Below are 15915 nucleotides of genomic sequence, written 5' to 3' on the forward strand. Positions count from 1 at the left end.
TATGTTTGAAGAAAATACACGTTTTCAAAGCCAAGAAAGGACTAGGTGGAAGAAACACTTGTTTTATTGCTCCCAAAGCAGTGGGACAGTTTTCCTTTATTGCCCCAGAAGTAGTCGTACAATTTGCATTAAATCCTGCAGTCATAAAAACAGGACACAAAAAAAGATAAAAAGGTTTTAGTACTAGATTATTACTAACTCTGTACTTTCTTACAGGGCAGATGAAAGACCTGGATTTAAAGTTGTTGAGCCACGACTAAGGGAGTATTACTATGACATTGCACAGTGATGTTTCATTTGGAAGTTATACGACACAAACTATGCAAAATGTTGGTTAGCACTGCATAACTACAAAAAATGTATTCAAATCATGTATTAAAAATTGAAAATGATTATAAATTGAATGCAATTATGACATACCGATTTGCACTGGAGGATTTGTTATAGACCATGATTAATTAAATGCAGCATTTTATTACTTAACCTTCCTGTACTTTTTTTTGCACTCACCTGTGTTGGTATTCTTACTTGTACAGTATCACTGGTGATATCCAATGTGTTATGTAATTGCTGTTAATTGCAGATTTGGATAAATTCAGCATGAAGTATTGTCCTTCTATTGGCATCAGCAGTAGTATACAAAAACCAAAGATTTATCACACATACCACAGTACACAGTACATGTGAGTGTACACTGTATCATTGTATATAATCTTGTCAACCAAGCAGTTTGCCAAACTAAACAGAAATAACCTTATGTCAAAGTATTTGTGTTGATCTGGGGTTTGGGAATTCTGCGGTACTGGCATGTTGAAGATAGAAAAAAACTGAAAATTCCTCTGCATGGCTAAAAGTAAATATTATTTTGCTTATGCTCTGTTTAATATGCAATCATGAGTGAAAACAGAAAATTCAAACATATTCAGCAACAAAATAATTAATAGATAAGAGTCCAGTGTTGTCAGTAAAGAAAGGTCAAATAATGCAGACATTCATTTGGGAAACGGGCATATACATGCATGTATACATGCCAAAAATAATTTGGTACGGGCTCAAACCATAGAACTTGAATGGAGTAGAATGGTCATGGCACTGTTTGCTGCGGTCATTTGGCTGGTACAGAATATAATAGCGAATGTGGCTGGTTACTGCAGTGATAATGCATGTCAGTTGTGCCATAAAGTGTGTCTCACTAGCTTGAGAACTGATATGTTGTACTGTGGCTGTTTGCTAAAAGCAATAATCAGTGTTAATAGTTACCAGCAGAGCATCTCTGTAAGTTAGTTCTTAGCAATGGCAATGTACAAAAATGGCTGCCATTCCAGCCATCCTACTGTGTTGACTGGAAAGTCTGTTCCACACCATTCAAATTCTGAGGTTCAAACTCTGTGATGTATGTTTTTTGTAATTGGATCTACCATGAAATTGTTAATTGTTGCAAAGTGATGGGTATGCATGTTTTCAAACTTTTTATATACTGTAGATGCAAGGACTTTAAGATGGTGTTATTGGTCTGTGTGTGTGACTCTGACATAATGCCCATATACCAGTTTGTATCAATAAACCGAAACATGACCATGTTATATGTTGAAAGTCTGTGAGGTTCAAAATGGTGCAGTGCACCATGGGCTGATTGGGAGATTAATTGTGTTTTTTTTTTTTTTTTTTTTTAATTCAATTGTTAAGTTCAAACAAAAGTATAAAGGAACAAACAGAGAAATTGAAATGGGCAGAATCAGCATTGCATAGGGAATTGAATATGAATGTGATTTGATGTCGATGAAGAAAGTGAAGAAATGAGGGAACAGTCCCACAGGACTGAATGGCTTTAAGACATGTAATGCTCAATAGATGTATATGAGTTGTTCTAATATTCACTTATGACTAAAAGGAAATTAGCAGAGACAAGACATGGACTAACACCTTCCCAAACCTGCTTGTGAATAAAATGCCAATTTCTGGGTGTTAACAATGGAATTGTTTTATGGGGTAGAGTGCTGTGATTTTTGTTTTTTTTTATTTATGTGTGTAGCAATGTGTTATTTTTATAATGGCTACTTAATCTATTATTGCAGTTCAACATTAAAGGCTATTTATAGTGTAACGACTATGGCTGTGACTTGTGATAACTGTTGTTGAGAGCTGATTTACCTTGAATTTTGACTCATTATTTTCAGTACAGTAATGCCAATAGGGTATCTGAAATAAAAATCCTTCAACTGGAAGTCTGTAGTCTGTTAATTCCAATTTAGATTAAAATGCAGTTTAATTTATTAGGATGGCTGTTAGAAATGTTAACAGCTACTCTTCCTGGGATCCACGTATCAAAAAGACAAACAAACAAAAGACAAAGTAATGCACAAGAAAGAAAGAAAAAGTTTCAATGCCTCAAACATCAGAAAATAACAATCAATATAATAATGCCAAAAAAAGTAACAAGAAACAAATATGAAATCTCAATGCAGTGAGGATTTGTGGGGTAACCGGTCTCATTTGTTATATGTATTTACACAGCAGAAAGTCTAGAAATGATAATGAAGCTGCCACAAGGAAATATACAGCCTATAGCACAACAGTATATGTACAACACAATATAATCAATATTCAGTATACCATAAAATACACATGCAATGAAGTGAAATTAATGTATAATATCCAACGTACTGTGCAGTATATAAGAATTAATCACAAGTACTTTCAGTAACACATATGATAACATTACATAACATTTGATGTCATAAAATCAATGTATGCAAACAACAAATGTTCAGTGAAAACTGGCAACCAACAAACAAAAAAGTCCTAGCAATAAACACCTCCTAAAACACACAAATAATGCCTGCCAAGCAGAACTCGGCCAGTATCCCCTCCAAATTTCAACTCAAATTATACTACCATCTGAAAACTAGCGATCCCCATAGTTTCCACCACAAAGTTCTCAAATCCCATGAAGTCCCCTCACCCAGCTAGCCCTGTCACTCAGTTCCCTGACCTCGACCAAGGCCCCAGAACCTCAGGACAGACTCCAAACCGTCTGGCCAAACCAAATTATAGCTAGACAAAAAGAGAAATATTTATATAGTATAATATATATTATACTATATAAAAAAGTCAAAGCAAAATGGAATGCTATTTAACCCTCAGCTGACAATACACAGTGGCAGAATACCTGACCATTGTGTCCGACTGCAGACTAAGAAAGCCCTTTACCATGTGCAGACTCAGCGGACACAGTCTGGCTCTGGACGTACAGACAGAACAGCACTTTCTCCTCCACTGTGACAAGTACAAACAAATAAGAGAATTTTTTTCCCCCAAATTTAAAACTCAACATCAAGAATTCGAGACACTTTCAGACAGGAACAAACTGAAATATCTCCTGGGAGAGAAACCAAACTATTGCACACTGGCAGCTGAATATGTGGCCTCCTGCCACCAGCGGAGGGACGAACATAGAAACACCACACAGAGGGAAACCATCACTTCAAGTAACACTTGTTATTAGTGTTACTAATAAAATTAGTTATTAATATTTTGCCACTATGTTCTTTGTGGTTTTGGGTTTTTGAAAATGCTCAAGTTGTTATTCTTTATATTGTTATTGTTTATGTTGTGCTAATAACTTATTTTATTGTTTTTTGTTTTTTGCTTTGGCAGTATAAGCACAGTATTGTCTTGCCAATAAAGCTCTTTTAAAAAACTGAAACTGAATTGAGAGTGAGAGTGAAATGGGGGTATAGGGGCGGCGGCTCTGTGGTCAGTCATGACAAAACCCGGGCTCAAATGATGTCATTCTTCGAATTCCAACTCTTTGTAAAATTTTGGTTATTATTGTACCAAAGATTGGACATGGAAGCAGTGTGTGTGTGTGTGTGTGTGTGTGTGTGTGTGTGTGTGTGTGTGTGTGTGTGTGTGTGTGTTTGTGTGTGTATGTCCATGTATGGAGTGCTTGGGGTGAGTAGTTTGGAGTGTGTGTGTGAATGTGTGTATGTGTGAGTGGGGGAGTGAGTGAGAGGGAGAGAGAGAGACGGAGCAGAGAGGACTTATTATTATTATAAAAATGGTATGAACTCAAAACTATGGTGTTGAACAACAAACGGGAAGAAAGATACTGAAAGAATCAGAGACAACCTAAAATGTGAATCTTAATTTTGAACCTAAGATCTCCTTTCAAACACTTTTCAAAACCAGAAATTTTTAGAATTATGCAGATGGCTGGTTGAGCTACTAAAAGATAATACAAGCTCTCAAGACTTGATATATATGAAGAGAAAGAGTAAAAAAAACAAAAAAAAAACAGGTTTCAAATAGAGATGATAACCAGCTGCTCTCTAGACATTCCAAGCTGCTTATGGTGCTTATTGCAGCAAGAAAAGTAGCCAAAGTCCACAAAGTGGCATTCAAAAGTAGCATTACAAATTCTTATTAAGTATAAACTGCTTGTTTCAAGGGTCCTAAATTGATGCCAGGCCCATAACATTCATATTCATATTCAGTCAACTTATCTCAGCGTAGTCCTCAAGAGGGTGCTGTAGCTGGTTAGTGGAGTACTCGCTGCTTTCAGAACAGTGGCATTACTGGCTGCCAAGTCCACTGGGTTTGAAAATAACATGTAAGACGGCCATCTGGAATCTTTGCAAGAGTTTTAAAAAGAGCTGCTCATAGTGGTGGGTTGTCCCAAACAGAGATGCAGACTCAGTACATGTCTCCTCAGAACTGAAAAATCCTCAGGATGTTGTTTCATCACAGGCCAGTGAGAAAAAGTATCTTGCAGTCTCCTTCAGTGTTTTTCCAATATTTTGTGCTGTATCAGCAATGTGTTCTGTGATGGTTTTTGGTGACATCCCTATCTGTCTTCTGCTTGTACGGTTAGTTTGGCTTTCTGGCTCAGGAGCAGGTGGGCAGGGTTGGACAGGGCATCAGGAAACTACCTGCACCTGGGCAGTGTAGGCCTCAGCCTGTTTGGGTGGCCTCCCTGTTAACATGTTGCTCTTCTCTTCATCCCATGCCTCTTCATCTTCATCTTCTTCATCTTCTCTAAATTGACACTTGGGACCATTACTTTGTCCGATACTAGCAACTCTGCAGTGGCAACAAGGCACTCCTTCACAAATTCTCCTTCTGAGTGAAGAGCTTTCAGCTTCTTAGCTATCAGTGCACTCACCACGAAACTCACTTGCATTCTGACAGAGAACATTGTCTCTGTCAGAATGCGGTCTTGTGAAAGCTGCTTGTTGAACTAAAGAGGGTTAACTTTATCCAAACTTATTTGTGCTTGCAACTCATCCAGCTCAGCATGTTTCCAGTTGTAATGTTGCTTGGGATTGGCATTTTTCGTCACTGCAAGCGCTTTCCCACAAACTAGGAACACCGGTTTGCCTTTTACTTCAATAAAACAATTCATTTGTCCATTTCTCTAAGAAAGCGTGACATTCTGCATCTACTTGTTTTTTCTTGACAGTTGCCGTGATGCATGTACATGATGACACATATGTGTGTGTTTACCCTGACCTTGACCTTGACCCTGTCACCATGTTGAGGACAGGACTTGGAAGTGCTGCCCACTTCCTTTCAGCACCTATGTTAAACAAATGGCCCGTTCTGACAGGATGCAGTGCACCGCAGCTCACAATCCAAAGTGACAGATTTGGTGTCTAGTCCCTGTCACAGAGAAAGTTTTTTTTTTTTTTTTTTTTTTTTTTTTAAATGAATATATGCACACCAGTCTTTGACACTGAAGATCCACATAACCTTTTTGCAATGACATTTCATGGTTCCAGACTCTATGCCCTGTGCTCTATTCCAGCTATGCCCCTTCAAGCTGAGGTGCCTTTTCAGATTTTTGATTTTGTTTCATTGTGTCTCACACCTAAAATGCAGGTTTTAATTACATTTCATTCCTTTAATTTTAGATATAATATAATTTTAGACTTGAGGGTTAATTTGCCATATTCATGAGATACAGGGATTACAAAATAAGATAGGACAAAATATATTTCCATTTTTATGCAATGGAGAACCAGCATAGTTAACATAAGAATACAAATATAACTAAACCTGTATTTCAATAATGAACAGTGATAATATTCGATATCAGGATGATGGTTGTATTTAATTCATGCCAACTGGTTAATGTGTTTTTCTGACCCCTGGCATGCTCTGAACACAGTTGGAGTGTGCAGGGTGGGAGCTGGAAGATGTAAATCTGTAGTTGGATTTGTGTTTTAGTTATCTGACCAGTGAGAATGAAGCATTTTCACTCAGCCTGATGAAAACTGTATGCTGGACAGTCCCTATGGATAGTCATTAACTGCACATAGGGAAGATGCCAAGACAGGACATGATAGCAAGAGACAAAATACAATATGCACAAATGAGCAGTCATGATAACATGTTTAGTAGTTTGCTGATGTATGTTGAGGCTTTATGGTAAGAAGGCTCTCTTGCTATTCAGTTGGTCCAATTTTTCAGAGGTCTAATGGCCATTTTGTATGAGCAGGCAGGCACATGGGACAGGATTCAAGCAGTGGAATCCACATCAGTGAGGACTGTTAATAAATTTGAAACTAAATTTGTCTGTTCGTACAGATGTGATGAATACCATGACTTTCCTCAGTGCTTATACAGTGCACTGGCATGTTGACCATTGTATTATAATTTACAGTGATTAATGAAACTCTTTAAATAATGGAACATATGCAAGTAGTACTACAAAGTTTATGTAGTAAAATATCTGCCTAAAGATATTGAGTTGCATTGGATAAGAACTTTTTCATTTTTTCCCCCACAAATTTTGGGTAATGTTGTTGAATGAATGAATGAATGAATGAATGAATGAATGAATAGTTTGATTTCAGATTGGCATGATGATGATTGGCATGTCTGAAGAGGGGACCAAATGCCAAAATGTTATTTAAAATTGTAATTATAAGATGACCTTTTAATGGTGAGGGTGTGGTATCTTGTCTTGGCATGGATTTTATACCTATTTAAAGTAGCTCTTCTCCAGCTGATGGAATGCAGCCTTTATCTTTATCTTTATCTTTATCTTTATTTGGATCTCCATTAGCTTTGGCTAAGGCCATCACTATTCTTCCTGGAGTCCACACCCAACACAATTAGCTTTACATTGCAGTATATTACAAAAAACACACCACACAACAAGATAACACAAATAACAACCAAAAACAACTCACAACAATCTACAAAATAAAGACAAAAACATATATACAGTACGGGACCTAGTTCACATTAACTGTACCTCCGAAATGTAGCTATTAACCTAACTCATAAATGGTCAGAGGGTCAGGTATATATCAACATACAACGTTGTATGTTGATATATATGATTCCAGTATATTGCATTTACAAAAACATCATTTGGATTTCATAAAGCTCATCAAACTAACACTAATTACTTGTACCCAGTAGCCACAACTAAACATCAGCAGACACCGAGAACTGTTTTGCTAATAAATAGTCTTTCAATAATTCTTTAAATCTATATTTGTTTTTTTCTTGAATGATATGTCCCTGCAGAGCATTCCATATCACCATGGCTCTAAACATTACCGTACTTTTCATCTTGTTTGTTTTCATTTTAAGTAGAGTAAATCATTCATTTTTTCAATTCAGTAGCATGCCTGGTGTTGTATACATGTTCATCAGAACTGAAAGACAGACGTTTATATAAAATCCTTGGCAGTTTATTCACTGATATTTTCCAAATAAAAGCAAGTAATGAGGCAATAAATGTGTTCTTTACATTCAACCAAACAAGGCAGTTATGCATTGCACTGACATTTGTTCAATATGGACAACGAAGTAAACATCGTGCTGCTTTATTCTGAGCAATTTGCAGTTTCTTTGTAGATGATGTGGCAGCGCATGACCAAATCTGAGCAATAGTCTAAGTGTGATAAAACAAGACTTTTAATGACACTTCCCCTTAAATATAAAGGTAAAAAATCACCGCATCTCCTTATAGTCGAAAGACTTCCGCCCATTTTATTTATTACTTTTTCAATGTGTTTAGACCATGTTAATTTACTATCGAATAGTATTCCTAGAAGTTTGGTTTCTTGCACTTGTTCTACAGCCACATCATTTGCATATAGCTTTAGTTTTGGCTCATTCATTAATGTAGTTTTTGACCCAAACACAATGCTATTTGTTTGTTTGTTTTTTAATACTATGTGTGTATGTATGTATGTATGTATTTATTTATTGGTTTATTTTGAATAGGGACAATGCAAACTTAGACATTTTGCTGATTTACACAAGCACATGAAGCTGGATGCTCTGCATGTGGAGATTATAGCTAATGCTGTTTTTTTAGTCCCATGCCTGGTTGGGCTTTTTAAGAATAAACATTAAAAATGGAGCGACTGAAATTTTAAGTCTAAAGAAAATGATGACATTGAAAATCTGGAGAAAGGCACACCATAAAATTGACAGAAGATGATTGTAGTTTGTGGGTAGTCATACGTCCCTGGTGGAGAGAGAAAGAGGAGGGCCGAGCAGGGCCTTAGTGACATCTCCAAACATGTCAGCACAGCACACTAGACAACAGCCCTGCCCTCAGAACCAAATCACAAGATCAACAAGGGCAAAGCTGTTTTCTCTCTGCCCCAACACCAACCTTTGTCCTTAAAGGAGAGAATCTACCCTGGAAAGGTTGGACTGTTCGCAAGGTGTCCTCTCCTGAGAATCCAATCACATCTTCTCATCTGATAGTCTTTGGATCTAATCCTTTGACACGACATGACTGTTTCAGTTTTCTCCAGATTTGGGTATATCTACTCTCTGAGTGTGATACTTCTCATGTCGCCTGGTCTGAGCTTGAGCATTCCCATCACGTCTCCTGAGAACCACCACAGGGCATCAGTCCGTAGGGATGTTCTTGATAACCCGCTACTTGAACAGACTGACCTGGATGCACAGGACCTTCTCAGCCAGTTTCTGTCCACACTAAACCTCACTGAAAAGGGCTCCCAGTCCAGGCCCCCCGCTGCCCGTAAGGAGCCACCAGAGTACATGCTGGAACTGTATAACCGATTTGCCAATGACCACACTGCTGTGCCCTCTACCAACATTGTGCGCAGTTTCAAGAATGAAGGTACAAACTTCTTTTCTTCGTCTAAATCTACCAAAATCTTCAAAATATAATGTAGTGTTTTTTTATAAATGTTTTTTTTTTGCAATGCTACTGTGTAAGCCTCAAGCAGTCACATAATCAGGATGATGTTTCGTATTCCAAGGCAAAAATGTAATTATGAAAACAAAATGTTGGGTACCTTGTGTTTGGGTTCATGAAGTGATATTTCAGTGCAAGTGTAGAACCATAAGCCCTAAATTAATTTTTTTTTAATTTGTTGTTATGATTTTTCAAATAACAGCTATGCTTGAGTTAATAGAAATCAAACTATCCAACAGCACACCATTTAAAAATGAGGGTACACTATATGCTAAAGATGCAGACTTATCTTTTGACAAAAAAAAAAAGTTATGCAAAATGCAACTGAGACACCCTCGTTGATATTTTAATTTCAGATTCCTCCCCCTACAGTATGATGGCCAGGGGTGTGAGGATATACCCCTTGCTGTTCAACATCTCCATTCCCCACCATGAACACATAACAATAGCTGAGCTCCGCCTTTACACCATGCTCCAGAAGGCCCAAAGACCACATTCTGGCCTTGACCGCAAGGTGACCATCTACAAAATCCATGAGGGAGTTCTCTGGAAAAAAGAGGTGGAGACAGAGGGCAGAAGGAGGGATATGGAGGAGGTGGTGGAGATGAAGGACTTGGAGGAACTGGTGACAAAGCATATCCATGCCAGAGATAATAGCTGGGTGTCATTCGACCTGACTCATGTGATTACATTCTGGCGGAAGTCAGGGTGTGCAATGCACAGACTGGAGGTCCATGTTGGAAAACTGGAGACAGAAGAGGAAGGGGGCAGACTAGATGTCACTGAAGAAGGTGAAAAGCTGGTTGACGTTGACATTGACAGAAGCTTGGAGGGGAAACACAATGCAGTGTTGATTGTGTTCTCAGATGATCAGAGCAGAAACCATAAACAGGATAAGCAAGAACTCAACCAAATGATTGAACACGAGAATGACCTTCCTGAAAATCTAGAGCAAAGTCAGCAGGCTTTCTGGGGGCACGTCAATCAGAACAGTGACCACGCTAATCAGAACGAGCTGGACAAACAGTCCCTCATGCATCTGCAGTCCAACCTTATCGACGACACACCTCCCCGAATCCGTCGCAATGTTAAGAGCGAGTCATGCAAGAGGACACCTCTCTTTGTGGATTTTAAAGACATTGGCTGGGATTCATGGATCATCCAGCCACTGGGCTATGAAGCTTATGAATGCAATGGTGTTTGCAACCCACCTATGACCTCTGAGGTCTCACCTACCAAACATGCCATAGTCCAGACTCTGTTGAGTGTTAGACGTCCACAGAGAGCATCGCGTGCCTGCTGTGTACCTACTAAGCTGGAGCCAATTTCACTCCTTTATCATGATAACGGGGTGGTCACTTTCAACCACAAGTATGAGGGAATGGTGGTGGCAGAGTGTGGCTGTAGATAGTCCTAAAACTGATGCTACTAGACAGAGCTTGAGACTGTGGACTGATAAACCCTGAGGAACCGTTCTGGTATTTCAATCAGCATCATCTGAGAAGATGACTAGTAGTGCTTCTATGACATCAATGTAACCATAATGTACAAACAATAAACACAATCATCTTTCTATCTGGAAATGATGTGGACACAAATCTTTGCTATATAAATGTGAATTTGCAATGTATAGAATATCTATTATGGGTCTCCATTAAGATAAGCTATTTGTGTAAAATATAAAGCTTTCAAAGTAATTCTGTGAAACTTAATGGACAAAATATGTTCTTTTATTCTATTTTTACCCAAAGTAAATTTTGGTGTGTTTTTGGACATGTTAAATAATTTAATGTGAATGAAAAAAGACAGTTTTTACTAATACTTCTTGGTGTTTGCAAGAGAGTTGCCTTAATCCTATTGAACAGAGCAAGGGAGAAGGCAAAAGAAAACCTCTGATACCAAATGTCTGTACAAATGACAACATGTATCCTGGAACAATGTGATGTGCACTATGTTTGATCTAAGATGAGGTGAGCTCCACATTATTATTATTATTTGTATGGGACTGGTAGAGAAAAAAAATGTTGCCATGAGAGCCTATTGCTCTGAATAATTTGGAAATATGAGTGTCAGCTCTACGCAGATGAAAGTAGGATAAAACCATCTTTCAAGGTACAGAAAATGGCTATTTTGTTCAGAAATTACTTCAGTAAATGTATTTAATGCAAAAGCCAGCTTCAGTATATTAAATGTTCCTCAAGGTTGATTTTCAAGTTAGTTGCAAATATCTGAATTGTTCTTTTCAAAAGGTTTTGGGGATATATCACATAGCTGCATGGCTGGTAACTTATGGAATGAAGTATCACAGTGTTAAATTGCTTACTGCATAATGCAGCCTACAAATTTGGTATCAGTTGTTCATGTAACCTCATGGCATCTTGGAAACTTTGAGCCATGACCATGATTTAATGATTATTTGCCTTCTAAACTTGCTGAAGGTGTATTTTAGACCGCTTTTGACTTGGAAAAGATTTTCATGCTAACTTTTTGCCATCTGTGGCCATCTTTACCTGACTTCAAATGATCTGAAATCATAATCTTTTCTTCGTGATGTGACAGCTTCATCTCTCACTTCTGATTCTGACACTGACGTTAATGTTATTGTGGTTGTAATACACAGCTTGAAAATTGAAGACAAGGATGTTTGCCAAATTGAAAAAATAAAATGCCTGAAAACACAATTTAATATGTCCAGTGAGACATTTTTGAGAGGCTATATGTGCTGAACTCATTATAAGGTAATCACTGTCTATATAGGAAATCATTCTCCCCTCTCAACTCCACCCCTTAATCCTCATCCCTCCAGTGTCACATGCCTGGCGATCCTCTCTCTGCCCCCCTCCATGCCACAGTGATAAGGAGGTGTCAGAGCCTGGAGTCTTGTAGACCGTCACTCAGGATGAGACGCCACTCCAAGTGGGCAACATTTGGGAGAGGGTGGTGTCAGATTCCTGGTGTCCAACACCAGCATTCTCTTCTGACAATGCAGCCAGCAGGTTGCTGGGGGCCCTGTGATCCCTCCCACTTCCTTTTCCTGACATGAGCATGCTGTTGCCCTTATCAAGACCACAGCAACACAGCAAATGGAAAAAAAAATTATGTCACATCATCACCTAGCTTCTGCTGTTAACAGTTGGAAGTAGATAACAATGATGGAATCTCTTTGTGGAACTTTCTAACTTAATAGAATCCTCTCTCCAATCAGATTCACAAAGGCACATATCAGCTAGGACTGACTTTTTAATATTGTACACAGTAAAACTTGCATAGATATTCCATAAAGAAAATACTTAACATTTTTTGGAATAATGAATCCAGGTAATGTAGGCTAACTTATGCACTGTGAGAAACATTCCTTCAAAATGAAGGTTCACTGGGTTTTTCAACTTTTTCAAATTGCCATTTTCTTTTACTGCAAGGTGTGACTTTTTTTTTTTTTTTGGTTTGTTTTTGGACAATCATCAACAAAGCTGTTGATGCTGGGTGTACTGGTTTGTAATAATAAGCACATGGTTCTTCTCATTGCAAAATCCAGTGGAGAGAGAGAGGCAGGCAGAGAAAAATGTTCTTCATGACACATTGTAGCCACAAGGAGGAGACCTTTCATCAAAAATAATTTTTATATCATCACGCCTTGTGGCACTGAAGGAGGACAGAGGTGTAGAAGATAAGAGAGAGTGATTCAGGGACAATCAGAACAACAGACTTGGGATTGTTTCATGTGCTCTGCTGAGCTGTTGAACATGTTGTCAAGTGTGTCTTCCAACTTGGCCAGCAGACAGTGAGAGGCTCGCTGCTTCCTCTGGAAGTTTCTACTCAGAGTCATCCAAGGAGATTTAAGTCTTATGTCCTTCATTTTGAATAGCAAGACTATGTTTTTTAATTATTTTTCTGTAGGTGGTGGTGTTTAGAAGAACAAACACAATATGAGATCAAATTTATGTTTTCTCTGATGTTAGTCCCTGAAACAGGCAGCTGTTCTCAGAAGCTGTACAATTCTGTAATGTTATGCCATAAAAAGAAAAACAAATTTTCAATCATCTCTCTGTATGTTTCATTAATGTCATCTGCACCTCTTCACACATGGCTTGATCAGAGATCGACCAATTTATACCAATGGACAAATCTAATCCAAACTACAGTTACTGGAATGAAACAAATCTTTATCCGAAGAGATTCCAGCTATATGTTTAATGGTGTATCAACTCTTACAAATATAACCAATGTTATATTTATAAAGGACGTTCTGATAGAGCTGAAATCGTGCTCCCTCCCTCTGCAGTGCTCTGTGGAGGCAGTTGTTCTACAGTCACAGTTCAGTATTTTTTTGCTACTTCTGGTTAGGAAAGGGAATTGACATGATTTTATTGAAAACAAAGCCATTACGGATTCTGCTTATCACTCCAGTTCTTAATTGTTCCCTTACCGATTCCTGACCAATTTTCTGTGTAAAAAAGTAGTCCTACAGAGATTTTCAGTCAACAAAACTGAAAATACATAGACAGCCCCTCCATGTTATCCCTTCTCCTGGTGTTTGAAATCCTGCTGACTATACTCTAGCAAACCACCGCTTTTTCCTGTCTACTGGGAGACAGGGCAAAAAAGAGGAACTACCAACATATCTGCCCTTCTCTGGTGCTCTGAAAAACCTCCATGCCGGCGTAGATAAAAGGAATTGATAAGCACGGAGGCATATGATTCCAATAAAATGGACAAATTGGTGGTGGTTCTCAACTGGAACTGGTTCTTGATTCCCATCCCTATTTCTGTTTTGACCAGCAACTGGACTCCACCTGAGATGCTAATGGATGCTGGGTTTTGAAAAGTTTGTACACATTACTGATTGGATTTGAAAGACTGCTCCTTTGAGCTGTGTGATATAGAAGTTTATTTTAATTTGGGCAAGCCTTGTCAATGTTTTGAACACTAACACAGAAGACGCTATTGGCATTCATCTAGCAATTTTCTTACACGTTACTATAAACTTGGTGTTTCTATGGACCTAAGCTTACTTGCAGGGCAAAGAAGTCCCCATGTTCTCTGGTGAGACGCGTAGGCCCATTGACTTGCTGGGAGATGTAGAAAATAACCCATGGTCAAACCATTCCAGTGTCTCAAGTGCTAACATTTCAACAAGTCATTATGCATGCTTATCAGTAGCAGATTAGTGCCAGTGCTTCACACGTGGTGGTCTTGTAACACTCATGGACTGTGATATTCTTGTCTGCTTGCAGGATGGTCCTCTCTCCCTTGCAACAGGCCACTTTAGGGGAGCTCTATCACCTGATCGCTTTGAGACAGTTTCTCAAACGTCAGAAAACATTATTTCCACACCCAATAAATTTTACTCCTAATTTCTACTTTAGTCTTTGTTATTATGCAGAAGTGTAAAACAACTATATTCCTATATTGCTGGAAAAGAGCAAAAGAATCTCATTCACTGGTGTCCTTGGGGTCTACTTCTGAAATTTATTTTCAAAACCACTTGAATTTCCTAAAAGACTGACTGGGGACTGGTGCAAGCCTTACCAATCAACAGAGCACTATTGCTCTTAGGTGCATATATCTGCACAATTTTCACATGAAAAGCTTGAGGACTTTTGCAGTGGAAGACATCAGTAATACCATCATAAATCTACAGCGATATCAGACAGACAGCACTCCTTAATGTGTACCTGAATGTGCCTGAGTGCAGCTATGTCAGCTGGGTTACAAAATGGTTCATTTTCAATGACAGATATTTCATAGAATATATCAAACAGATTGATACAATTTTTAGTTGTTTGAAAGTTTAGATGCATGCATGACACTTAGATGAACCTCTAAAGAGCTCCCATGGCCCCTCATGGGATCATTTTGTCATTAAAAGGAATCCATTTTATGTGTAGCCATCTCTTTTGGATACAGGTGTTATTAACCTGCACTTGTAAGGGTGAATATAAAAATGTTTGTCCAAAGGGTCGTCTTCATTATGTTTGTGTGACATTGTGTGTTGATGTTAATGTGTGCACACTTCTGTTTCCTCTTGTTAAAATTTCTGATTTGAAACTAGATACAGGTTTGTGTGAGGAAAGAGAAGCTATGATCCCTCCTCCATCATCAATTATTGTGTATGTGCCACTGAGCAACTGCATTGTTCCTGTGGAGCTTCTCAGTATCCATTCAGTATTAATTCAATATTCATATATTGTGCAGACACTAGGCCATTCACAGAACTTAATGAAGAGCTCACAGAAAATCAGGGAACCAGAGAATCCTGGTGGAACCGTAAGGGCAACACTAACAAAGCCCGAGAATCAAGTGCACATCTTGACTTGCTGAGCCTGGACAGGTATAAACAACAGAGTCATGTGCTAGCAGCCTGAAGGCCATCACAGTGCTGTATCAGCTTTGATAAAAATGTTTCAACAGTCTAATTTACCACTGTGTTGGTGGTCACACATCTTTGCTAAAACCTTCAATCACTGCAATGTAGCTATATTTTACATTTTAAACTTCTTCGAGACATACAATATACTTGAGCAAGTTGAAATTAGATTACTCAGCTGATGAAGAACCAAAAACAGTGTTCACGGTGCAACTAACCAAAGACACAGCTTTAGTATCAAACTAGTAAGTTTCAAATGCTTAGTGGAGACTGGTCTGAAAAACAGGCCTGCTAAATAAGACTATTATTTTACCATGACTCCTGTGCAATAAGATCATAAGATTAAATATTG

At 38.3% G+C, this 15915-nt stretch overlaps 2 protein-coding genes across 4 annotated transcripts in view; both read left to right on the forward strand.

Annotated features, from left to right (window-relative positions):
* The window catches only part of syk (spleen tyrosine kinase), a 33172-nt gene extending 30959 nt beyond the window's left edge, over positions 1-2213 (forward strand). For all 3 annotated transcript variants that reach the window (XM_030065997.1, XM_030065999.1, XM_030065998.1), the window contains one exon: positions 217-2213. In XM_030065997.1, the coding sequence (XP_029921857.1) occupies positions 217-289 (73 nt within the window). In that variant the 3' untranslated portion in view covers positions 290-2213. The remainder of the gene's footprint in view (positions 1-216) is intronic.
* Positions 2214-8763: 6550 nt separating this feature from the next.
* Positions 8764-10639, forward strand: bmp10l (bone morphogenetic protein 10, like). The gene is made up of 2 exons (XM_030065699.1): positions 8764-9118; positions 9553-10639. The coding sequence occupies exons 1-2, from the start codon at positions 8764-8766 to the stop codon at positions 10605-10607; spliced, it is 1410 nt and encodes a 469-aa protein (XP_029921559.1). The 3' UTR covers positions 10608-10639.
* Positions 10640-15915: the final 5276 nt, after the last annotated feature.

This window comes from Myripristis murdjan, chromosome 12 (assembly GCF_902150065.1).
Source record: "Myripristis murdjan chromosome 12, fMyrMur1.1, whole genome shotgun sequence".
Classification (NCBI taxonomy): domain Eukaryota; kingdom Metazoa; phylum Chordata; class Actinopteri; order Holocentriformes; family Holocentridae; genus Myripristis; species Myripristis murdjan.

Bases quoted from the DNA above. Each gene is read 5' to 3' on its own strand.
- bmp10l (XM_030065699.1), top strand. From the start codon at position 8,764: ATGACTGTTTCAGTTTTCTCCAGATTTGGGTATATCTACTCTCTGAGT. The intron at 9,119-9,552 runs GTACAAACTTCT...TTTTAATTTCAG, and splicing joins GCGCAGTTTCAAGAATGAAG to ATTCCTCCCCCTACAGTATG.